The 26,536-nt window shown below is 37.2% G+C and overlaps 2 protein-coding genes across 2 annotated transcripts in view; one reads left to right on the top strand and one right to left on the bottom strand.

The window, feature by feature from the left end:
- The first annotated feature begins 556 nt into the window (after window positions 1-556).
- LOC144441342 (F-box only protein 38-like) lies at window positions 557-11,659 on the top strand. Its single transcript, XM_078130896.1, has 11 exons — window positions 557-650; window positions 1,860-2,993; window positions 3,881-4,054; window positions 4,929-5,162; window positions 5,530-7,162; window positions 7,641-7,780; window positions 7,949-8,115; window positions 8,925-9,076; window positions 9,549-9,643; window positions 10,111-10,212; window positions 10,679-11,659. Exons 2-11 carry the CDS (start codon window positions 1,880-1,882, stop codon window positions 10,858-10,860), a joined length of 3,993 nt encoding a protein of 1,330 aa, XP_077987022.1. The 5' UTR covers window positions 557-650; window positions 1,860-1,879; the 3' UTR covers window positions 10,861-11,659.
- A 5,010-nt stretch (window positions 11,660-16,669) lies between these two features.
- Window positions 16,670-26,536, bottom strand: part of LOC144441339 (uncharacterized) — a 9,992-nt gene continuing 125 nt past the window's right edge. The window contains exons 2-12 of the mRNA XM_078130894.1: window positions 22,959-25,078; window positions 22,410-22,548; window positions 21,869-22,016; window positions 21,488-21,597; window positions 20,742-20,828; window positions 19,777-19,878; window positions 19,564-19,665; window positions 18,757-18,918; window positions 18,399-18,494; window positions 17,806-17,939; window positions 16,670-17,098 (exon numbers count right to left, since the gene is read on the bottom strand). Of these exons, the coding sequence (XP_077987020.1) occupies window positions 16,933-17,098; window positions 17,806-17,939; window positions 18,399-18,494; window positions 18,757-18,918; window positions 19,564-19,665; window positions 19,777-19,878; window positions 20,742-20,828; window positions 21,488-21,597; window positions 21,869-22,016; window positions 22,410-22,548; window positions 22,959-25,036 (3,324 nt within the window). The 5' untranslated portion in view covers window positions 25,037-25,078 and the 3' untranslated portion in view covers window positions 16,670-16,932. The remainder of the gene's footprint in view (window positions 17,099-17,805; window positions 17,940-18,398; window positions 18,495-18,756; window positions 18,919-19,563; window positions 19,666-19,776; window positions 19,879-20,741; window positions 20,829-21,487; window positions 21,598-21,868; window positions 22,017-22,409; window positions 22,549-22,958; window positions 25,079-26,536) is intronic.

Here is a 26,536-nt window from a genome sequence, read left to right as displayed (position 1 = left end):
TACATACATATACATACATACATACATGCATGCGTGCATGCACGTGCACACACACACACACACACACACACACATACATACATACATACATACATACATACATACATAGAGACATACACAATTTGCATGGTCTCAAAAAGAAATTGGGACAGGTCCCAGACTGGAACTGGGACCAGTCTCAGACTTTAACTGGGACCAGTCCCACATCGGTGAGTTTTGGGTTTTGTCAAAATGTGAGTTCCACATTCAGGTTTGAGCTACTTTTACATACCTCAATTTACTTATACTGGTTTTAATATTGATGTTTTTCAAATACATGTAGCTGGTTACATTTTGCAATGATATTTACAGATCAGGGAAAGTACTTAGTGATTGTCAAAATATACGATTTTGTTTTCCATTTGCGATTCATGTATTTCATTACCAGTCATCACATTGAACAAAACTGAACATTTTCAACGTTTCATTCAAGGCCCTTTAAGTTCTCAATAAAACTACTACGCTACCCTCAAAATTCTACAAGTTAGAGGGTCTGGGTCAAAGGTTGCAATTGCATAGACAACATGGCCGGCTGCAGGCTTTGACCATTTCCAAGTTCTTCCTGGATAGTTTTGACGAAGAAGGGACGAGATTAAGTACTTTAAGCTGTGGTAGGAACATATATTTACTTGCAGTTCATATAATTGTTATAATTTACTTGATTTAGTAGCAATGGCGCACCCATGTCCCTCAAGAATGTGGATGACGCCGCCACTAACGTTGAACAAGTCGAGTCGAATCGCCGCTCGACGCTGGCGCGGCGTTGTATGTTGTGATCCACCCAGTCTCAAACACACTGAAACTACCGGGTATCTCCGTAACTTCGCCACCCGATCGTAAAATCGTCCGTGTTTCAAAATATAATACAGGGATTTTTTCAGTATACATATAAGTGAACAACTGAATAGAGTCTGATACAAAGACAATACAATACAATACTCGAACTCTAAAACGAAAGAGCTCAGCTAACAGTGATGTCGCAAAATTAATATTTTAGAGTGGGCCAGTCACTGTATTTTGTGTTTAATAGTTCATTATTTAGTAACACAAAATATTTTTAACAACCACTTAACAGTTCCAGGGTTGTAAAGTTAATGTTTCCTCCAGCTACAACCTGTAACACCCAAAGTAAAGTGATTCTTAGCTGTGTCATACCTGTTTATGCCTATGGTGTTACTATGGATGTATTACTATTAGTATTACGGGAGATATACATCCATGATGTTACAGCATCAAGTGTAAAATATAACACAGTTTCAATATGATCAAAGTCTTGATGCAAATAACCCTGTCTTTCTATAGATCAGGAGAGTATGTAGTCAAGGCTATAAACAGCCATGCTATACTGTAGAATAGGCAAGCTTATAGTGTGGATTGTTGGCTACTGCTAGTACAGTAGAACAGAACGCAGATTCCTGGCATATGCAATGTAGCCCCAGTAAATGATAAAAGAGACACCATCAATTCTTGCCTTCAAAAAGCAATGTTGAAAGGATGTATGGTTTCTTGGCTATAAATAGCTAGGCTCTAATACTATAGAACAGGGGTGGACAAGATGGATTCTGGGCTAGGGAACTGTCAGAATAAGTGATATAATGGTGAGAAGGGTTCATATGATGTCGCTTTATGTATTTGGAATGCCCTGGTATACTATACTCTAGTCTAAATGGCTTTGAATCTGAAGATATCTTTCACCAAAACAGATTCAAAGCCATGGATATCCTCTAGACTTGAGTCTATAGTTTGTCAAGGTATCCAAATACATAAAAATTACATCATGTGAACCCATTGTACCATTTATGTGTATGTTTGCCTTTCAGGTATTGGAACAACAGTGATCATGAGAAAGAGGAAAGCAAGAAGGCCAGGGAGACTGTCCAATAGCAGTACTTCATCTCAGGTGTCAACAATTTCTGAAAAGAAAACCATGGAAGTAGTTGACTACTTTGATAAGTTATCCCTGGAACTACTGGTCAAAATCCTGTTCTACTTACCAATACCTAGTGTTGTACGCATGGATATGATGAACCATAAACTCAGGGAGGCAGTCAGTATGCATCTACGGATAAGAAAATCTGTAGATTTCACAGAGGATTCTTGGTATGGCTATATGTCTGATGGCTTTAATGATTTGACATTCAAACAGTTCCTACAAAGAATGCCTCTGATTGAGTATGTGTATGGTTTGAATCCTCACGATGTCTCCCGTCGTTGGATCCGAGGAACAGACGTTGGATTTAGCATACCTGGTATCATAGATGCTTTGCAAAGCTGTCGGGATTTACTTGGTATTGAAACTTGTCATGTTCAACTTCTTGAAGCAGCTCTGAACTATATACCAATGATTGAAATTTGTGGGAAGTTTGCAAACCGGAATGGAAAATTTCCACCCGATCCACACAATAGACTGGATATACCGAAGTTATCTCGTATAAAAGTTCTACACTTGACGGGTGTAATTATGCCAGAATTGCCACAAATTGTCACTTTAGAGGAAATGATTGTAGAGTGGGTAAAACTCACAAATCCACAACCTTTCAAAGACTTTGGTAGTAGAAGGCTACACACCTTTGTTATGCGGAACTGTGCCGGTCCGACAAATGCTTTGAAATATGTACCCCTTGTCACGGGACTGGCTGCCTCTCGCAAACTGCAGAGGTTAGAACTGATACGAGTGCCATTTCTCGGTGGCCTGTTTCAGCATGTCATCGAAGATGCTTGGCGTATCGAGGGATTTGGGAAGTTAAAGAAAATCCTGCTTGGTGCCTGTAAGAACTGCTTAGAGATCGATCTTGGTTATCTTGTCATCTGTTCAGCAAATCATCTGGAAGAACTTACCATACAGCCGTCTCTCAGCAAAGACAGCTTCTTTACCGCCCTCAAACTAGCTGACACTGACTTCCCTCAATTTGATGTCCTCAATATTGGATATGTTCATCCTTTTGTTGAAGCAGGTGAGATGTTCAAACAGTTATAGTGTTAAAAATTGATTGTTTGTCCTGAACCAGTATAGAATCTATGGTTCTCCCTATGGCGGTTGGTACTGGTCGATACAAGTCAACACCCATACAATATAATCTCAACAATATTCTTCAAATAAATCGCACTGTTATGTAAATTATGAAAATAATTACAACCACAATGGACATCTGTTGATATTGATTTACTTCATAAATATTTATACTCATGAATATTAATTACCAACCAGCACTCCCTTAGGACTTTGGAGAAACCCTGATATACTGAAGTCTCATGTAAATGGCAATGTGTTTACTTACAGAAAAAATACTCTTCAATCTTGTCATATTTAAAAGTGAACCTGGGGGTTCAATCATGGGCCTTTAAGTCAAGCTGTCATGGATATTGTCCACACATACTAATCTGAGTAAAATGTGCTCCAGAAGGAAATGTGATTCATTTAAAGTGCTGTATATGCCCACTGTTCTTTTCATTTGAGTTGTCTTTTGTGTATGAGCATTGCCTTAGTAGTGGGGTGTTCATCTCAAAAGAAGGGGGGGGGGGGTACCTGACATGCAATTTTAATAGATGTGAAATGTAATCAAAGGTACATTAGCTGTAACTGGAGTATTATTTTGTCAATCAGACAACCAACAATGTATTCACTGAAAATTGTTAATATACAAATGTACCAGTATTTGGACACAACTGATTCCCCCCCCCCCCCCCCCCCCCCCCATAAATTGTACAGTAAAGTAGATTGCTTCACTGGCAATCTCATGTCTTTTAAAAGGTAATGATGTCTTCTCCAAATATACCATTTAAATGTAGTATACTGTACTGTCTTTGAACAGACGATATTAACTTGATTTATGTTACACAGAAGGATACACCAATGAGGAACTGGTTCGCCATGGCCTATCTGACGTGACGGAGAATCCATCACTACTGACAGACAATGGTATGAAGGCAGCTGCTGATGTATTCCCAATGCTGAGAGTTATGTCGGCGTACAACTGTCCACATTTGCATAAACCACACATGTGGATAGACCCAGGTAAAGAAGCTGCCTACCATTTGATCATAATTTGTCACAAGATTGTTGAATTACCAATTTCAAATGTGACAATATTTGCACAAGATGTTTGAAATTCAGGTTGGAATAGCAAAGGATGAGTGAGAATTTACATACCAATTCCATACTTTTTACTTGAATTGCACAAAAGTTCAAAACGAGAATTTGTTCAATCTCAAATAACCACTAAAAACACAACACTGGTAAATATAGGTGCTACCATAAATGAAGAATCATTCTACTCGTACCATATACATGTACATGTGATTATCTGGTTAGTTTCTGGCAGTATGTAAACTGTGTACTAAACTGTCCTCACATGTAGAATGGACGTGACCACTGACTTAATGATTTGCAGGGTTATAGAGTCATGTAATTAATTTCCAGTGACAGGAATGTAACTAATTTAAAAGTAGCAGGTAACATTGGAAAAGTAGGCTGTAGCATATGAGAGAAACCACATGAATCTTTCCAACAGTGGATATATAAATTATAGTGGTTTTAACAAAGAATTTTAAAAACACAAATTCCTAAAATGTTGCTGATATGAAATTACAGAGTACATGTAGCTGGTTGTTTGTACCAGCTACCAACCCGTATGTACATCCCTGACTGATATTGTTACTAGTAGCTTTTCTAGGCTGGATACAAACACTGTCACAATGCTGTTATGGCCGACAGTTGTGTCTAGAGGCTCCTTTGCACTGATGTATACAAGTTTACAAAAAGACCAGTAGACAAGTTTCTGGTAAACATAATATTCACCTGAGAAATAAAAAGTCAGAAAAGTTACTGTTATTGTACTATTGTATCAATGATTCAGTCTTTATTCATGTCATGTAATGTTTGGCTATAGGGAATCTGATGTGGTCCAATCTAACAACTCTACACCTGCGACGTTGTCATGCCATTAAACTGGACAGCTTCTGCCGATTTGTGGATCAACTTGATGGCATTACAGACATACACCTGGTCCAGATGTTCCGAGAACCACCAATAGGATGTGCCAGAGTTGGTCTGAGTGCTGGTACTGGTATTGGAGTCTCATCAGCATTGGTTACTAATAATAACGGGAATGAAAATGCTGAAGGTGAGAATTTTGTAAAGCGTAAAAGTAAACAAATACCAACAACCATGAATATGTAAAGACGATTTAACACTGGATCCATACAATACAATTTGCACTCGTAGTAAATTGCATCCTTTGGAGCTGGCATTAAACCTTAGATGCTCATAGGTACATATTTCTGGACCTATTTGTTCATGAATATTTATGAGTTTGCATTATGAGGTTGGTCTTATCGCTAACTGTATCTCATCAAATATATCACAATGTTTCTGTTTGCTGTCAGATTTTAGTAATAAAGGGGTTATAAAAATCAACATTGAATGAAAGTTTTGGTTTTTCTAATATCATAACATCCTTGATGACAGTCTTATAACTATGTTGCTTTCAGGTGACAATGCTAATGGTGATGACGATCAGCAACAAGATGGAAACCAAGCAGCACAGCCACAAGAACAACAAGGTGAACAACAACAGGCACAAGGTGAACAGCAGCAACAACAACAGCAGCAGCAACAACAGCAGCAGCAGCAGCAACAGCAACAACAACAACCTTCCCAGCAACAGGAGCAACAACAAGGTCAGCAAAGAATGGAACAGGGAGCAGCTGGCGTATCAACTGATGGTGAAAATGATAAAGAAGCTGCATCCAGTGATGCCAAGGCATCGGAGTCAAAATCTGGAGATTTGCAGACACCAGGAACAAGTCAGCCCAAATCCGACGATTCCAAAGTATCAACGAATGAGTCAAAAACTGAAGATTCCCAAGCATCCACGAGTCGGTCAAAATCGCAAGATGACCAGGTACCTGGAACTAGTCAATCTGGCAGTCATCTTGAAAACAAACCAAGTTTAAAAGACAAAGAAAGTGAAGAAAAAATGGAAATTGATGAGAGTGCAGCTCACAATGAAACTTCATCAAAAGATGATGTAGTTGCCATGGAAATAGATAATGATGGCGAGATTAGAAAAGAGAAGTCCAGAGCAGACAGATCGTCACAGAGTTCACCAGATGCTCTTAGTGATACCACCTGTCAATCTTGTCAGGCGTCTAGTCATCAGATTAATGAAGAAACCACAGCAGCCGCCAAAAAATTCAAAGAGAAAGAAAAAAGTAAAAAAGATGAAAAGGAAAAGGAAAAGTCAGCAGCAGAAGATGACAAAGTTAAAAAGAATGATGGAGAATCGACAAAAACTGATGAGGAGGAGAAGAGGAAGAGAGAAGACCAAAAGGATTTTAAAGATGCTGAAGATGGTGGAAAGAAAGATGAGGAAAGAGAGAAAGGAAAGGTAGAAAAGGAAAGTAGTGTAGCTAAGGGAGACAATGAACAAATTGTAGATGATGACGACGGTGTTTTTGAATCAGAGGTTGATCATGAATCAAACAATAAAGACAAAGCTTCCAATTTAGAAGGAAGTGTTAGCGCAAGAACTCGAAAGAAATCACAAGATAAAGACAAAACTGACGAGACAGGTGAAAAAATGGATTGCTCTGATGTTGTGTCTTTAACTGGACAGAATAAAAGTGAGACGTCTACAGGTGCTTCATCAGGTAATGTTACATTAGGTAATGTAGATGTTAGCAAAGCATCAGGTAGTAAGGATGGAAATGAAGATGACAAAGTCGATAAAAAGGAAGAGGTCACGGTAGCTAGCCAAACAACAAAACAACCAACTGGAGAAAGTGTTGGTACATCCACCGATGATATGCATGCGTTAGCAGGTTCTAGTAAGACTGTCAAGCCTACCAGATCAAAAATAGACCCAACAAGAAGGGTTACAAGACACATGGCTAGGATGGAAAAACTACAGAGTAAGGGAAAGAGAACTGAATCGCCAGTGCCTAGAATGACTACAAGGAGACAAGCCAAGAGGTTGTCGTCCAAGAATATGTCAACCATAGTTGTGGATGTTGCTGTAGATGATGTGTCTGCTAACAGAAAGGGAAAAACTCGAAGTGATAAAGGAACTAACACTCCAAGACCTGTTAGAAGGAAACCAAACATGTGCGACCAGGCAACAAGGTAGGTTATATTAGTTATTAGTTGTCATTATCATTAGTTATTACCCCCCCCCCCCCCCCCCCCCCCCACACACACACACACACACACACACACACAGCCCAGAGTGGACTATAGGAATGACCCATGTCCGTTTGTGTGTGTGAGAGTGTGTGTGTATGCTAGCATGCATGTACGCACACGTGTGTGTGTGTGTGTGTGTGTGTGTCTTGAATGCAGGAGACTCGTTTCAAATGTTTTTAATCATTTTTACATGCTAAAGTTTTTAGTGCTAGTTTCGTTACTTGGGGTATTCACACTTGTGCTTGCGATGTTTCCAGCTGCATTTTCACTCACTTCGCTTATGATAGTATGGCCACATAGAACGTTGTAATCTCTCATACAAATACTCAGAGAATGACACATACTGGTAATCACACATCGTGGGGTTCTGTCATATTGTATCATGTTAAATAACCATATTATTTTGATTGATTACCAGTACCAGTGATCCCGTGAAAGAAGACGATCCTGTCCAGACTATGATAATGACAGTGAAGACTCTAGAAACACTAACTCTACATTGGTGTGGTATATCACACTTAGAGGTTAAAGGTTGTCAGAGGCTAAGACATTTGCAAGGTAAACATTTTCCATTTGTACATAGGAATGACTTCTTCCCAGAGCTGTGTTTGAAATTGTGAACATAGAAACATGTTAAGGTTGATACAAATGAATATAAGTTATTTTGGTATATAATTGTTATTTTTGAAATTCTAATTAACAAAACCATTTAATTTGCTTATATAGTGACAGCCTGTAGAATATTCAAAGGTCTCAAGTTAGACGGATGTCCAGACCTCAGACACATCAAAATTCTTCAGTGTCGGCGTGTTCGTAATGATGAAATTTTACGAGCTGTTCTACAGTTACCGACACAAGCCAGCCGTTTTGTTCACCTCAGGCCAATGTATAGGGTAAGAAGGAACAATTTGTGTTAATAATGTGTATTTGTAATGTCAAAAAAAATATTCGAATTGCAAAACTCTTTCGTTACAGTTAAGACTATAACTGTAATTTTAATATTTTTAAAATACAAAATTAAAAGTAACAAAACCAGAAATATTGTGATTAGATAGACCTAAGCAGTTTTATAAAACTAATTTTAAGAGAGAAAACAATGAATTTTGATGACATGAAACTATATGTATGCAGAACACTGGGCATACAGACAGACAGACAGCATAAATATGTATCTCAAACATGCATACATATTAGCTTTGTACATTCATTGCATATTGACTTGGATATGAAGTTGAGACAGCAAAAAATTGTTATGCAAGTCTTACAGTATGTCAGACACAGCGTTTTGAAACCTTGTACTGACCCTTTCATGAATAGACTGCACAATTTTTGGCACAAAAACTGTGTTGTTGATGTGTACTAAATTATTATACAATGGAAGCCATTTAACCTGAAACAGAATGCCATTTGATATGATAAAAATAGGTTTCACTACATTCTATTATCTGGTTTTATGAAAACTTCTATAAAATTGTTATATTTTTTTTGCCACCTGAAAGTGATCCACATCCTTATGATCAAAATGTACTTACATTTTTATTGAGCCAAATGATAAAATGTAGCAATGTTTGCATTCTTTTTCCATCGTATTTATGTCTCATTGTGCGTAGATGTACAAAATGTTTTGTAATTCTCTCATAGTATAAAAGAAGGAGATTATAGAATGTGAATCTAATCACGGAATCGTTGTTGTTCTTTACAGTTTGACCTGCTTGCATTGGAGAGGATGCTATTCTCAGACCTGATTCCACATAATTACCATATCTGCTTGGTCCTGGAACACAGTGACAAACCACGAGTTGATGGCACAGTCTACATGAAGAACTGGTTACAACTCATATCAGACCTCAGCTAGTAAGTCTATATGTGTACAGAGTAAGGGCTTGACCCAATCTGATTAAAATCCGATGTAGATGTCAGCTAATCGTTCATTGCTATTTTACTTTCGTTATTTTGCCTGAATTGACCTTCGTGGTACGTTTTTATCCTGATTGCCTCCTCTACATCTGAACTGGCGCCCATGCCCACGCTGTTCTGCTGGGTGTGATAAAAACGTCTTTTTATGAGTGGTGGACAAGTAAAACTGACTTTGAATGTGCTGAGAACAAGTCTCCTCATTATCACACACTGTGACACAACAAATCAACATAAATTCACCTTCAAGGCCAGTTTCAATTGTCTATCATTGATAAAACAATGTTATGATCACAGGTTTCTCTAAATAACCATGAATTAGATAGCATTTAATATATTTTTACAACATTGGTGTAGATAATTACTTTTTCTCAAGCCTAATCACAACTGACTATATTATGTTTCATTACAGTGATCTGCTTGATACTTTTAAGTTACCAAATGGTACCAAGACACCAAAGACATCCAAGACATATCCCTGGGATAGGAACATACATAGAATGTCATGTAGGTATATGTGTAATAATATGCAAATTAGTTAATTATTATGTGCAACACCATCTCCTACATGTTTGCAATTGTGATAGAATACTTCTGACAATGTCAATTCAATGCAACCACCAGACATACATCACTATGACATTATGTTGTGCATACTGCAAAGAAAATAGAAAAATAGGTGTACAAATATATGCATGTCAGTATGTATGTAAAAATGGGTGACTACCATAAATTGTAAATGTTATTCTCATGAGAATATGAACTGATGAACTGATGAAGGCTAGAAAAAAAGTAATTCCAGATGATTTAGGATTTAGAATAGTATGTTTTAATTACAATAAATTAATACATTTACTGCCACTGCATCATATTATTTTATGTCATATTCCATCAACACAACATGTTTTGTAACACATGTATAACAGTGTATATATTACAAATACAGGACCAGGTGTATTTTTCTTATTTTACAGTTGACTACAATGATACCCCTTTCGATGTTATTACTGATATACCATGGCTTCATATGTTGCTAGGCAGAGAAAAGTTCCCCTTTGGAGAGCCATTTAAACCAGGTACAGTACTATAAAATGCCTTTTCAGTATATTGGTCTATCTTCTTGTGTGTTTGACACACAGGAAGAGAAATTCCTATGTCTAGATCAGTACCCTCTCCTCCTCCCCCCCCCCCCCCCTCCCTAAAGAGGAACATCACTCAAGGACATAAAGGTATTTTCATAAACCTTGGATTCTAGAGAATCATTGCATGATTTCACGTCACACAATTTTTTGTGCGGTTGCCAAGAAACACTAAAAATTGAATCTTTTTTTTTACATTTATTGTTCTGTGATTGTGGGAGATGTGCATAGTTGTTAGATGAACAATGTATATTAATATATCAGAGTTCACTTCCTAGTCCTTTTTGAAAATGTTATGTACTGTAGATACATATTGAGATAGTAAAATAATGTCATAACATTTTTCCGTTGTAGTTGATAGTTTTATCATCCAATTCTTGACTTTATGACTGTTTCCTTGCAGTGAAAAATGGAAATGAAATGCGAGACATCACATTCCTGAATCTTGACTGGTGCTTGGAAGCGATGTACAGTCATGTCCTAGAGATGTCAGAGAATAAGACACCAGTATTTAAAGATACAGTGATGGTGTACGTACAGCTATGTGATATTGACGGATTGCCCTGTGATGATTCGTACACGTAACGTGGAGGGGAACATTGACTGGTTGCCCTGTGACAATTTGTACACAGAATGTCGAGGGGGTCGACATTTCAGACACATGGTGTGGAGGCAATATTGAACAGTTTCCTGTGTGAAGGCAAGGTGGTGATTCACACTCATAATATGGAGGGGATTGATGGATATATGATTCATGCACATAATATAGTAATTACCTCTGCAGTCTGGGTTCTAACCCGCCAGGTGTCGGCTTGGTTTGATTTACAAGTTTGGTTCAAAATTTAACCAGGTCTGTATGTAAGAAGGGTGATGCTCAGTTTGACCCTGTCGAACAATGCAGGTTTTCCCCCAGGTACTCCAGCTTCCTCCTGCTTCTACAACACTAGAGTGCTACTCTAGTGGCGACCATTCAACAAATTCCCAAATTTATTTGGACGAATAAAGATTTTTATTATTTTGATGGACTGCATGCTGTGTGACAGCTCATACACATAACATGGAACCTTGACTGGATATTGACTGACTTCTGTGTAATGATTTGTACTCATAATATGTACTGACTCCCCTATGATGATTCATACACATAATATTGTGGTGATCTTGACAGACGACTGTGTAATTATTCATGTAGATAATGGTGTGGCAAAAATACAACTCATTCAGAAATCCATGATGTACTGCATAAACACCGCAATGTATGGTTTGATGAGCCCTGTACCACTCATCATATAGAGGGCGCACTTTCCACTTCCCTGTGCACCTCAGCCTTCACCTTTGTGCAAAGTTTTCAAGGAGTTGAGTGAACTCTGCAGGGACAAGAATAGAGCTGGTCAGTGAAATGGTATGGAGGGGGGTGGGGGTGGGGGTGCTATCTGTATGCTGTTAAACATCAGGGATAAAATTTGAAGTAGATGACTTGTTACAATGAATCATAACAATTTCAATTTTGCTAAATTTTGTGGCTGACACAGAAATATGTAAGTATGTTAAGTGTATAAATACCAAGCAGCAGGTGAACAATAGAAACATGAATTTTTAGCAAATTGCATCAATTTCCATGTAAAAATGACTTCAGATGATCACCACCATATGTGAAAATACAGTTCCTATAGTGTTTGATGTATATGGAAAACTAGTTGCCTGCAAAAGACCAAATATATATATATCATGGAACTTAGAAATATACAGAGTGTTGTGAAGAATACAAGAGGTATTTGCATGTAAATGTTAAGTTTTTGGAAGAATGCCAAAATTCATGACATGCAAATTATGTGCTATACTTGGCAGAGTGCCAAATTTTATGGCATGCAAATTAGGTCTTTTATTTGGAAGCCTGCCACAATAAGTTGCATGCTAAATATATCATACAAGTACACGTTTGGAAGGTTTCCAAGAATAAAGTCGAATGGCTACAATTTTGTTACGTATTTGGAAGATTGCCAAATACTATGGCTACAATTTTTGGCCCATATTTTGGAAGATTACCAAATACATTGATAATGAAAGATGTAAAAATTCTTTTAAGTTAGCAGTACAATTTTTATCAGTTGTACATATTATTATTTGAATTTGGAAGCATTTATTGGCCTGGCCCACTGTAGTAACATGCCTAGCATACCTAGATTTGAAGAGAGCAGGTAATACTAAACAGTAAGAGTTATAAATAGACAAATATCAGACTATATTAGAAATCAGGATGTGAAAGTGCTTCTTGTTATACAGGTAGGTTAGATAAGGAAGAAGTAGTCCTAAACTTATGTACATGACTTATGGTAGTATTAACTCCATCAACAAGCCTCTATTGGGAAGAATGAATTTGGCAATTTTGCAGCCATTTCGATTCAACATCTTATGAACATGCTTTTTGTTTTTATATCAAATTCTGAAATATGAGATTTGGACATTACAGAGGAAGGCTAGCTTGTGAATTCACTTTGTTGATGAGTACTTGGATGTTAAATTATACACCCCAGTTGATGGAGGGTCGATGGTTAAAGGAGATAAAATGCTGTGGTTTCTTTCACTTTCACCTACCAGTGCAGAATTAGCATCGAACTGAACTTAGGCTGAAGTGATGCAAGAGGGTTGCTAGGCAACTTGTGAAATGTATTACCATAACAATAGAAGTAGTTGACAATACGTTTAACAGAAGTTGGCTAGCAAGTCTCATAGGCCAGAATTTAGAATTGATACCAACTATGTACTGATAACTGCAAGTGAATGAAACCAAATTGTTTTATCTCAGTTAACATCTAAGTTTTTATTAAACAAAGTGAATTCACATGGTATCCTTTCCTTATAACCAGCTTGAAAGCCTGGTTTTTTTTTTATGTTTCATTCTGAAATATGAGATTTGCAAATTGTACCACCTTAGTAGCATATTTTTTTTTGTACCATAAATTCTGAAATATAAGATTTGGAAATATTGTCACATACCACTTGTAGTCTGTAAGGTTCACTGTGGCGGGGCGCCCTCACACATCAGTGAGCGCAAAACAACACGATGTCTCTTACGGTCTAATACCACTTTTTGCACAAAGTGTTACAACAACAGATGGAGGTGTGTCTTTTTTGTTACGTTCAGTTAGTCTAGCAGAAAATATTGATACATGTACTATATCCAGTACATTGGGTAGCCATTCCCTTGTCTTTATGATTTTTTTAAAAAAATGTTCATTTGACAAGTGTACTATCATAGTTACAGTGCATGAATGCATACCATTTTAAATGAATTAAAGGGGAACACTACTCCAGGTAAATAAAGGTATATTCACAAACTTTGGGTTCTGAAGAATCATATCAAGATTTCACACATTTGCTTGATTGCTAAGAAATTTAAACTTTTTTTCACCTCCATTGTTCAAAGAGATGAATTTGTATGTTATCTGTTATCTGAAGGTATTAAGCACTAAGGAGTCATGAATATGAATTGCTCATCTAATACATATGTATGTATGCTGAGCCCCCATGAGGCAATGCTGGACCACAGCTAGGAGAATGAATGTGAAAAAGAATTTCAATTTTGTGTTTCTAGGCAATATGAAATGACTCCGGAACCTAAAGTTTATGGAAATAGTTTTATTTCCTGGAGTGGTGTTCCCCTTTAAGTAAATAACAAGCGGTAAACTTAGGTGTAGACAACTTGACAACAATTTCAAAACTCTGCTGATGTGCCTTTCAATGTTTATCTAACAGAGTACCTGTAGAAATATACATTGTAATATCTCTATAGTTTCTTTGTAACAAAACTTTGCTTTTGATAAGATTTTGTTTGCCAGTTGTTCTTAGACAATAGTCAATTTGTGTACATTGAAACAAATAAAACATTTCAAGTCTAATGATGTCCTAGATTTCTTCTTGATGGAACTGCATCTCAGTTTGGAAAATGTGAATATGATTGTTTGAGTCTTGTGAACTCTATTTTGTACATTTCACCAGGAAGAAAATATAGCGCCAGCTGGGGTTGCTTTGGCATTCACTCATGGGACTTTTTTTTTGCATAATATAGACACATTTCAACTACAGAATAACACACACACATACACACACACACATGGTGTGGTAAAAACTCATCGACTCCAAAGTTCCATTGCCTGTGTGCAGCAGTTGTATGGCCTAACGTGGGCATGAATTGCCAAGGGAACTTGAAATCTGTTTATAAATGTCAGCTATTATGTGCAGTGGCCATAAAACTGTTCTCATCAAATGATGAAATGTACTACACATACTTTCAACATGCTGTGCCAAGTGTTCTTGATATAATTCATATGACAATTTGTTTACTTTCACTGTTTGCAACAAGTTCAGCTTGTGACTGCTTACATGTCTACAGTTGTACACACTACATGTCAGTGACTATTTTACAAAAGAAAACTCTCGGCATATAACGAAGGTGAAGTTTGATTATTTTATTGGATCAGCATACTCACTACAGGGCTTTTTATCAAAGAAAGGCAATAATATAACACCTGCAATGACTGCAAATTGGTAGTTTTCAACATCAATAATTATTTACAGAAAAAATTTCAGTCTCTCTTAAATTTCGTATTTGGATTGCACCTGTTTGAGATTCTACACAGGTACAACTGAGAATTCAGTTGAATACTAAAAAGAACTTTCACTTCAACTTAAATCTTCTGTACAAAATTTCTCCAACATCCTTCCATTTGGTCTGTGTCTGTGTAACTGTATAACTGTCTTTCAAGGCATCAAATTGTGCCTTGCAAGTATATCGCCTTTTGTGATATCAACTTTCTGAATGATCTAAATACAGCGCCCTCTGGTGGCACAACTCATAAAATCCACTAACAGTCTAGAGACTGCAGGACACTGCGTGACACTGATGTCCTAATAGGCTAAAATCAGTTACACTTGGTGCATGAGAATATGTCTGTTACACTCACTACTATTTGATCCACTTTGCTGCCACTAGAGGGGGACAGTCATTCGAAAGTGCAAAATTCTATTTGACGATAAAATGTCAATTTCAGTATCTAAATGATTGTTCATTTCTGTCTCCATCAATATGAATTTGAAAATGCCAACACACTCGTGGAATATTTTGACACATCCTGAATGAATTCTTTCAAATTCAATCATATTCTTGGTATGGGAGCTTTTTAATCATATGTGATTTGGTAGTCTTGTCACAGAAATTATACACGGAGCCGAATACAAGACAGTATTGTCGAGTTTAGGAAACTTAGTCTACCATGGAATGATGTTCCAAAATGATATATTCTTTGGATAGCATTGATGTTTTATCAATTCCTTTCCCACATGTCCACTATAAGTAAATGGAAATATTCACTGGAGTAGCCAGATAGTTGACATTCATGTTTACACTTCCATTTAAGACACAATACAAGTGACAGATTTGCAACTGTGTATACTAGTATATATGCAAATAGCACTGGTAAAATACAGTAGAACAGGGTGTAGTGTTGGTTGATAATCCATTACACATCGACAGGCACTTGTAATTGGCTATTCTGTTCAAATAATTACGGTACTCATTAATATTCATTTAGTCTTTGTAACACAGTGGGGGGGGGGGGGCATGATAGTGATGCAGCTCACATGGGGATGTAATAACATCATAGTGGTTTTTTATCTGAGCACCAAGCTGGATGTAGCATAGCTTTTGGTGGGAAGCAAAGTGAACTCAGTCTTTGTACAACAACTTGGTGTAACACTGTTGACCTTATAGAGTCAATGTTAAATGTCCCGTCGCAGACCACTAAAATGAGGGATTAATTTCTGAAATAACAGATCTAAAGACACTTCAGAAAGATTGTAAGAGACAAAAACATTCTGAAACTCTGACACAAAAAAATTGTGACAGCGAAAGAGGATGTTTTACAGTTGTCTGCAAATTAACGTTGGCAGAAATGTTGCAGGACTGATTCAAGATGTCTGACACAAGAGGAAGAATGCGCGAGTCACTTTGGAAACAATAATCTTGAAAGTGAAGTCGGCTTTGATCCCCTCCCCCCTAAAGTAAATCTGGATATGCTCCACGGGTGGCATTCATATGGCAATATTTAAATCTCGGGTAAATTTACAACAAGAGACATTCCTCTATAGAGTTTATAAAGTTGAAGTGATATCACAACACAGCAAGCATAAACTAATAACACAGACACATGGAAAACCTAGTCTAACTTACAGCAACTTACAGTTCGGGGAACTACTGGCATATAGGGGTGGAGGTACTACTGGCAGTTTGGAGAGGATCTGCTAACGAATAGCAGGAGGGGTACCGATAGACTGAATGCAATAGAACTGTTGGTAGATGGAAGAGTGAGGGGGGTTACCTTTATGTATGGGGCAAGATACGACTGGTAGATTGGAGGGGAAAATTACTAGTAGACTGTACGCGGACTACTGAAATGAAGGGAAGGAGGTAGTTGTGGAGTGGGAATGAAGGCAACATTGGAGAGGGTGTAGTGCTGAATTAGGCATGAAGGTAGGTTTTAGAAATTTCAGGGGGAGGCTAGTTGTAGATTAACAATGAGGGTAACACTGGTAGGTTGGAGGAGGGACTTTGGTAGAATGGGTTGGTTCCTGACAAACCCACAGCATTCAACATCTAATCTAGGAAGGTAGCTTAGCAGGATTGTAGTTAGGATCCAGGTAGTTATAGTCTCCTGTATACGGTCTGAACTGAGTATAGTCTCCATCTATAAATCCTGTTGTAGCTTCACCAAAGTGTATCGGCTCCATACAATGACTGTTGTTATGGGAATCTGTCACGTGACCACTGCAAATCAAAACAGAAACAGTGTGTGTCTACGAATGACCCTAGCTTTCATGATATTTTTTCTAAACGTTCTAGTAGATGCCATGACATCATAAAGCCAGAGAGAACATGGCATTCAGAAGGTTGAACATGGTCATGTATGTAGAAATGTTATCATGCAAACAAGCCATACCACGCATACTTTTCCAGTCAATTCTCGTTACCTGAAATAGAATTTTGTTCATTAAACAATAACAATAATGTGATTTCTTGGTTGACAACATGAAATTACTATAGAAGCATGTGAGAATAAGTCAACCTTCTTGTTCTATTTTGACCCTCTAGCATGAGGTAAAACGCTGCTGTAGGAGAACAGAGACCGACAATTATAGTAAAGTTGTGACTGATTAAAAAGCTTAACAGATATGGTCCTGAAAGAAGAACAATTAAAGATTGAAAATTAGGATATGTATTAGCTGCAAATTTGAGTCTAATTCCTAAGGAAGTTCTAAGTATCTTATAAGCAGTGTGCCCTCTAAGCCAATTTGATGAACCACTGACGCACACAATTTCTAGTGATGCACCACAATTTGGTGTTCCCCTATCTTTTACTATGTGGTGACTCACAATGCCAATTTTTATCATACTGACCCACAACAACACAATTTTGCTATCACTAGAGGGCGCACTGCTTATATGCTTGATTATTGATTAAACATTGTATTTACCATTCAAAGCAGTTTTCACAAAGATCAACTGAGATTTGGTCTGGACATTCCACACAATGCCAACGTACACCTACTATAGGCTCACACTGACAACCATCACAACTATAACCAATATGCTGCGCTTGTCCAAATTGCTGTGGAGGAAGAACAAAGATAAATACAAGCTAATGAATATGCAAATACAACTAATTAACATGCATATATATCATAAATATACACAAAAATAAATTGGCCCTCTTTAATGCCTATTAGAATGCCTGTACACATTTTTATTGTAACCATGGGGTTCTTGAGATACTGATGACACAGACAAACAGACAAACAGGCAGACAGACAAAGAGACAAACAGACAGATGCATGGTGACACATAAGCTTCTCTTTACGAGCTAACAATCGGTAATTTTCTCTTTGACTTTTGTAAAAAATACAGATATTTTTTCAGAAATGGACTCTCATACCAGTAAATGTCTTGAAATGGATGGAAGCACATGTTTTGTCAAAATCTGGGCCAAAGTTAGGTGTATGAAACAAAACAGAAGGTTAATTGCTTGGTTACCATGGTAATGATGGTGTGAAAGTTGACTAAATCTTACCTGTTGATGTAATTTTTTTCTCTTCCATGTCTTCAATCTCATCAATTCTCTATATTCTTCAGATTCTCTCAAAGATTCAGGTACAGTTTCATCATCCTTAAAAAAATGAAATATTTGATTCTCTTACTACCTAAAGCATAAACACTGTTGTTTACAGACCGTCGATTTTATGCCACTACTTATTTTGCATTTTTGTTGTCCAGCGAAAATGAATCTTCAGTGAAAATGTCCAGGTTTACAGTATTTCAGGATATTGATATAGCAGTTTTAACATTTCAAAATAAAAGCATTATGACACCTGAAAAAAAAATTCCTGGTGTAAAATTTCCTCCTCTCAAGAGAACAATGTAAAACTTACAGATATAGGTTCACCTTTGTTGAAATACATCATATCATCATCATCATCGTCATCATCGCAGTACATATCTCCATCGTCATCTGGCATATATACTGGGGGTACGTGAGACTGCAGCATGGTAGAAGTCGGAAATAAAGGCCTTGAATAAGCATGTTGCCTTCTCTGTATACAAACAAGAGGAAATAGTTTATTGATATTAATCATTACAGATAAAAGAGAAACGCCCTACATTAATTACAAGCTTCTGCCTTCCATATAGCACTAGTACCAGAAGTGACTATGAATGAATTTTCATGAAATAATGAAGTTCAAATACAAAATACTATGACTGAATCACAGAATGGGTTACTGTCTTCCCTAAATTACGTAACAGAAACTCTAAGCCCTCTTATTTCTGTGTCCTTCACACCTCCCTGAACAAGCTAATTGGGACAAATCCTCTGGTAATTTCTGTGTTCTCCCTGACTGTGTTTGTTCTCCCCGAACTTGCAATGAAAGTGTTCTACCTGTACAAGTTACCGAGTAATACAGAACAAAGCCCATTTTAGTTTCAGTATTCATGGTAAAGAGGACACTATTAAACACTGATTTCTACTTTCTTAGACTCCTCTCAATATGATCAAAATAACCTATAAAATGTAATATACAACAAAATTCAAATCTAAATGATATCAAATGTTGCTGCTTATGGTCAAAAAGTTCCATTTTCAGGAGAGGACACATTTCTTCACTGGCCTATTTTAGCCTGGTCATAAACACTTCTGTTCTCTGGTGAAAAAAAATTTCCAAAAAGAACACTGGACTAACCTTGGATTTATTGATATGGTACTGTAAATTTGGTATTCTCCCTGGTACTGGTAAACCAGCTTTTGCCAACTTGATGAAATATTTTTGTACTCGACTTGCAACCTGTGTCAAAGAAAAATTAAATGTTCATTTCCTTATAATGCACATTACGAAGAATTGATAAGTCATATGTGAAATTCTTTATGAAATTGACATGTATTTCCAGAAACCTACCTGTTTTGTGGTCCTATTACCAAGATCACGTGCAATTTTTTCCCATCGTTTTGCTTCCACTTCTTCCATAGGGTATTTCACTAGCAATTCTTCAAGACGACGCTAAAGATATGAAAAGTACAGGTTTTGGCTTTTTAGTTGATATCACTCATATTTACTCACACCATGGTTTACTTTAATAAATATTCTTACAATATACTAATTGCAATAGTTCAAATTAAAGGCCTGGGATTCAATCCCAGGTTCTTCTAATCTTGTCTTTACTGCACAAACTGCTTCTAACTTTTCTATAAACGTGACGGGTCTAACATTATCATTTCCGCTAACTTACCAGTGGCACTATTAGGATTAAATAGGATTATTCTTTGTGTTCTCAGCCAATTTTTCTCTAACTCTTGTCAGACAACTGTTTATCAGACCTAACATTTAATACCAATCTGAACTGGGCCTTTACAGAACATATGCTTTATTAATTATCATATCATCATTACTGTTTAAGTGTTATAGAAATTTACTGGAGGGTTGGGGTAAGGGATGCATACCGTATAATGACAAAGCTAAGTTCCATTCCACAACTTTGTCCAGCTCAAATCCAGGACCACTGTTATTTCTATTCCAGGATCAATCCAAATTCTGTTCTAGAACTAATCCCAGATCTATTACTGGACAATGCTGAGTTCCATTTGAAAACTTGGTCAAGCGCTATTCTGGGACCACTGTGTCATTTCTATTCTGGGATCAATCAAATTCTGTTTCTAGAACTAATCCCAGATCCATTACTGGAGAAAGCCGAGTTCCATTCAGTCCAGCTCTATTCAGAGACAGCTGTTGTTTCTATTCCGGGATCAATTCCAATTCTGTTTTAGAACTAATCCCAGGTCTATTTATATTGGACAGCACAAAGTTCAAAATTGGACTTGTCCCTGTTTTATACTAATCATTTTACAGTTTGCAGTTATTCTTACCTGTTCATCTATTGTCCACAATTGGTTGAAGGTTTGACTTGGGGGTTTATTTCCATCAGGTACTCTTCCCCTGACTACCACAGAATTCTGCAAATTTACAATAAAATGAACTTTAGTTTGTACATGGCTGTTCCTGTAAGATGAAAATACTGTATGTGAAAGTAAATGAGTTTACAACAAGTGAAGTCTTCATATAAGATACAACAACAACGCCAACAACACGTACTACTGAGCTCTGCAGAGTACACAACTTTACAGAGCCTTTATAGTTTCTTTCTGAAAAAGTTTCTTAGGAAAGGGAATCTTGGCTGACTGTACATGAAAATCATGGTTAGATCATAGTACATGTATGTTGGACACAATGTCAAGTATGTCAGACAGGAGAGGATCATGGCTCCTAACAGATGCATCACTCATGGACAACTATAAAACAAAATTGTATTTTGTTCCTACTTGCAGACAGAGTAATCATGAAACTTCATTCTGGTCCCTTCATTTACTGTACCGTGAAAACATCCAAGAATTCACTAACTACAATAAATTGGTACATTAGGACCAGAATTTGTACACCATTACTCTATTGAATGCCTGTGGTGTTATAGGTCTGTGCCAGGGTAATATGTGTACAATGCTAAGAGCACTTTGAACACAATGCTAGGTAGTCGGTAAGGTATGCTGTGACAGGGCGCCCTCACACATTGGTGAGGGTGGAGCAACACGACGATGAGCATTGATTATATGATTACCTTGCTATCAGTTTCTGTTTGAGGTTTCTCTGTAATGACAACAGTAGATACTACAGCGGACACTGGTGTGGGCGCCCTCGGTGTTGTCTCTGCTTCAACCTGATTAGAAACTAAGATGTACAAAAAAATACAACAATCAGAAGATCAACGGTGAAAATCATTTTATTATTCTTTTTCCCATAGCCAATAAAATGAAGGTAAAGGTCTGATAAATCAGCACTTGAAATCTTTGGTATTTTGGAGCCAGTGAAATTGGATATAGTGAAAGACTTCCAATTGTTCTGTAAATCTATGAATGAAAGTGTTACTTTTTTTTAAAAGCCGCAGTAATTTACATTTGAAATGGAATTCCCAGAGACAGAATTTGTGAGATGGTTTTACCTGATGTTTGTTTGTTGATCTTACTCCTCAACTGATGGCCTACTGGCAATGAATTCTGTGCTGTTGTCATGACAGCATCAGCATATTTATCCCATGATATATTGGGTACTGGCACAACCCTCTGGGCACAAGGAATACCCAAATCTTCCTAATTGGGGAAAAAATAAGAATATACGGATACAATTTAGGAAGTGTTTAAGACTGATTCTCAGTAAAATTCATCCTATGTACAGCTTCTAGTTCCTGTATGATAAAATTGTGATTACATGTATTGTAAGAAAGTACAGTGATAAAGGTACACAGTCATGCAGTTGATGCAAGAGAACCGTTGACTATCAACCTATTTCAACATGGTATTGTAATTGTACATTTTCTGGCACTGCATTTATTTTTAGTTGAATCTGCATAAAACCAACTAAAGTATACTACATAAGAGTTACACAACTTAAGATTATCCCAACAGATAGTGACAGACATAAAATCTGGGACTAAACCTCAAGGACTCTTCATTAAAATGTAATCTGGAAGACAGGATGTGTACCTTGTGTTGAAGTCTCTCCACGAATTTGATTGGGTCCTGCTGTGCCCTGTGTTGGGCTTCGTATAGTTTGTCTAGGTCTTGTATTGCATGTGTTCGCTGTGCTTCAAGCGTCACTAGGGTACGCATTAATACACGATAGCTGCAAATACAAACAAGTATAGATAAAGTGGCCATATGGAAAAGGATTGGGTAACTATTTTTGGAGTTTTAATTTATAAAACAATGTTATCATGGCTTCCTACTTGGGAAATCAATATGACCACTTTGAAGCAAAGCAAATCTTCTCTCTACATGTGACATCCATTTTTTTTACTTGGGTACAGCTCTTATATATATAAAAGCTATTTAGAAACTGTCAGCTACAATATACTCAGCACTGGAGGTGTATTATGCTAGCTGTTGTCAACTACAAGAGTTAGCACAGTCACAACTCCAGCTCCATGGATATTATGGTTTAATGACAGATTGCAAATGGCTTTAACCTGAACTTGCACCTAATGATTGACGTTTGAGCGCCCTAACGTGACACAATTTTGATAATATACTTACTCCTTGTTTCCTTTGATACCTGCATGGTCTGACTCAAAGTAAAATGGATCATCAATATCTGATGCATCATATAATTTGTTACTATACTGAGTATCCACTTCTTCGTCAAGTGAGTCATATTTCCTTTTCAATCCTAGTATTTTGGTTCGGAAGTCTGTACTTTCTGCTGAGGTCGACGACCCAGCAAACATACCCTGAGTTCCGTTATCAGGTAACCTATTATCCAATGTTGCATTTTGATTAGCAGTTTCTTTGTGATTTCTAATGGTCACTGTAGAAACACTGCGAGGACTCCGTCGTGGACTTGTTCCCTTCTTACGACCTCTGTCTCTTGGACTAGATCGGTTACTCGCTGTGGTTGGCGTAGTTTTAGTCTGTGTTTTCCCTTCAATCACACTTTCACTTTGAAGTTTCAAATTATTTGCAGTACTTTCAACTGTTACACTTTGACTCATTAGGTTTTGAGAAATGAATTGAGTTTTTGTTTCTTTTGAGACTTGGGAATTTCCAAGTTTTTTAGCAATGCTGGCGTCATTTCCAAAATGAGTGGTTCCCTTCTTGTTTTGTTCCGCCTTGTCAATGGCTTGAGAATCCACTCTTTCGATATTCACAGAATTGTTCCCCTGAGTGGTCATCATTTCATCACTCTGTGAATTCTCATTGTCAACTTCCATCACTTCAATATCAGAATCTTCATCTCCATCATCTTCTGTATCCTTGGTAACCATAACAACATTTGGTTGGGATGTAGCAAAGTAGTCATGGTCGCAACATACTACATCAGCAACAGACTGTGAGTCATTTTCTGTCTTTAAACCTGAACTTGCATTCTGTGCATTTTCTTGGATATCATTTTCAACTGTGTCATCCTTTGGAGATTCCACATCAATGTTTCCCACCTTTCCATCTTCTGTAGAAGTTTGGAGTTGTATACTGGCAGTGGCAGTGGAAGAACTCTCTACAACTTCTGTATCTTCTTTTACTTCCTCTTTGATGTTTTTTACAGTTTGACCATTTTCAACTTTCAAATTTTCTGTTTGCCCTTCTGTTGTACTCTGCAGTTTACTGTTTAAATTCAATCTTGCATTGTTATTAGACAAACTAGGTCTCCCCTTTCCTCTTCTGGGACTGCTCCTCAGAGGTGAAATTTCAGGTTCATTTTTAGCAACAGAACTTTTGACTGTTTGGTCTTTAGTTGAAGGCTTACCAGACACATGTGTATCACCTGAGAGTTGTCTTTGTCTTGCAGACAATCGTCTTGTTCTGGGATAGTGTCCAGTTTCTGGTGTTTTTTCATGACTACTCTTTCGAGTTTTATCATTTTGTTGTTCATTACTTGTCTGTGTTGTAATTGTAGTCTGCTTGTCACAATTCACATTACTTTTACTTTCTTCTTGTTCCTCTTTTCCAGTTTTGTTATTTTCTGTGGTACCATCCTTAGTATCATCAGAATGTTTCTGTTCATTACCCTCTGTGTCACACTTTTCTGTTCTTCCCTGTGTATCCATGGACGAGTTTTGCTTTCTGTCATGTGACTGACTGACTGCATCATCAGATACCTCATCTGATACTGCTTTCTCAGTCTTCAATTTCTCACTGGAATGTTTCTTTTGTGAATGGTTGTCCTGGTGATTTGCATTTTTTGACTTACTTGGGGTGGCATTTGAACTCGTTTCTGATTGGTTCTCAGTATGTATCCCTTTTTGTTTTGAAACCCCTGATTGGCTGGGTGTTGAATCAATATGATCAGACCACTCAGGTGGTGAGTTTTTAGTACCCCTGCCTGTACATGAACGAGTGAAATGAAGGGAAGGTGACTGAACTCCTTTAGGGGAGGGTGTCTGACCTCGGCCCCTCCCTCTTCCCCTGCTCCTTCCACGAGGGCTAGTATTTTGACTTTTATCTACATGTTCTTTCTTTCCATTAAATCTACTTTCTTTTGTTGGAGTTTCATCCTTGGACTGTGATCGTGTTCTGATGATGCTATTTCCAGTTACGGCTGTGTTCTTAGTAACTTCTGTTTTGTCTCCATCACTTCTGGCAGAGCTTCTTCTCCGCCTTCCATCAGAACGACGCATTTTTGAAAAAGTACTGTATTCACAACCTTGCGTATCATGAATCTGGGAGGTCAAAGCAGAAAGATTAAGACATCATTTGGATTAACTTCCTCTTTTGGAAAGCATACAAATGCTCAAGTATGCCTGCATATGATAGACTTTGAACTTACATATTAGTAAAATTTACTGATGAAAATAAAAACAAAATATAAGTTCTTGGAATGGCAATAAATAAAATAGTCACTGATCTTAGGTTTACATGTGTATAAATGTATCAACGTTGTCTTGTTGGTGGAGAAGTGTGGTTTGATAATATAAATGTACATGTATTACTGACCAAAAAGTGTTAAGGGTACAAAATATTGATTTGATGTGAAAAGAGAGCATTTTAGACACAATAAACATACCTTTTACTACATCAAATGGTAAAGAGGTGTTTTTTTTTTATATTGTAGAAGATGTAATTACATATGAATGCTATAAACGAGTGTAACACATAAAGAAAGTGCTTCACTTCAGTGTTACTAGTTGTAATGTGAATGCTATAAACAAGTGTAGCACATAAAGTGCTTCACTTCAGTGTTACTAGTTGTATTCTATAAACAAGTGTAGCACATAGAGAAAGTGTTTAACTTCGGTGTTAGTGTTACTCATTGTAATAATATAGTAAGGGACCTGTCTTATGTTTCGTATGTGACAGTGTTATTTGAAAACATAAGATTATTATGTGCTGTAATGTGTAATTGACTATTGTTTCATATAGTGAGTGTTTGAACTTGTGTGTAATGTACTGTTGAGTTTACACCTGAAGATAAGTTTTACTATACACGGTCAAATCATGAGGTGATTGACCTGACATTTGAGGAAGCTTTTTTTCTGATTTCTGCTTGTTCACCATCCCTGTCATGAGCAATTCACAAATCAAATCATAATTTCTCAACAGACTGGCTTTTACACTTAGGACAGAGAGAGTGTGTATGGCGGGGGGGGGGGGGATTGTAAACAATAACACAACCCATCATCCACATGTCACAGTTGTACATCAAGGACCCAAGGTTCTTTGTTTCATTCATGTAGATCAGGTGCCATTTCATTATAGATTGTCATGTCAATAATACTACTATATGTAATATGGCGATTCAAAATTCAGGATACTGCCATACTACTTGGGGGGGGGGGTATCATGGAGAAAGGTACTATGGGCGTCTGCTTCTGAAACACATGATACTTGAGGAAATATTCTAAACATGTTACAATTGTAGTACGCTGTCTATTTTGATATTTTTTGCACCTGTGATCACACCTGTTGGTGTTTGTGATCTGAACGTGAATGTAAATTGGGGCGTGGGAAACCTTAGAGGGACGTAGAAATGCAACTTTTCAGCGGGGATCTACTTCCGCAGTGTGTTCCAACATGCAATGTATGATAATCATTTGGCATCATGTGAGAAGTGACTGCAATATGTCGACACAATTCATTGCAGATCGAAAATGCAAGATTCAGAGCAAACGTATGCATTC

Source organism: Glandiceps talaboti, chromosome 10 (genome assembly GCF_964340395.1).
Source record: "Glandiceps talaboti chromosome 10, keGlaTala1.1, whole genome shotgun sequence".
NCBI lineage: Eukaryota > Metazoa > Hemichordata > Enteropneusta > Spengelidae > Glandiceps > Glandiceps talaboti.
Note: the sequence above shows the minus strand (reverse complement) of the source record. Positions and strands in the feature narration are given on the sequence as shown.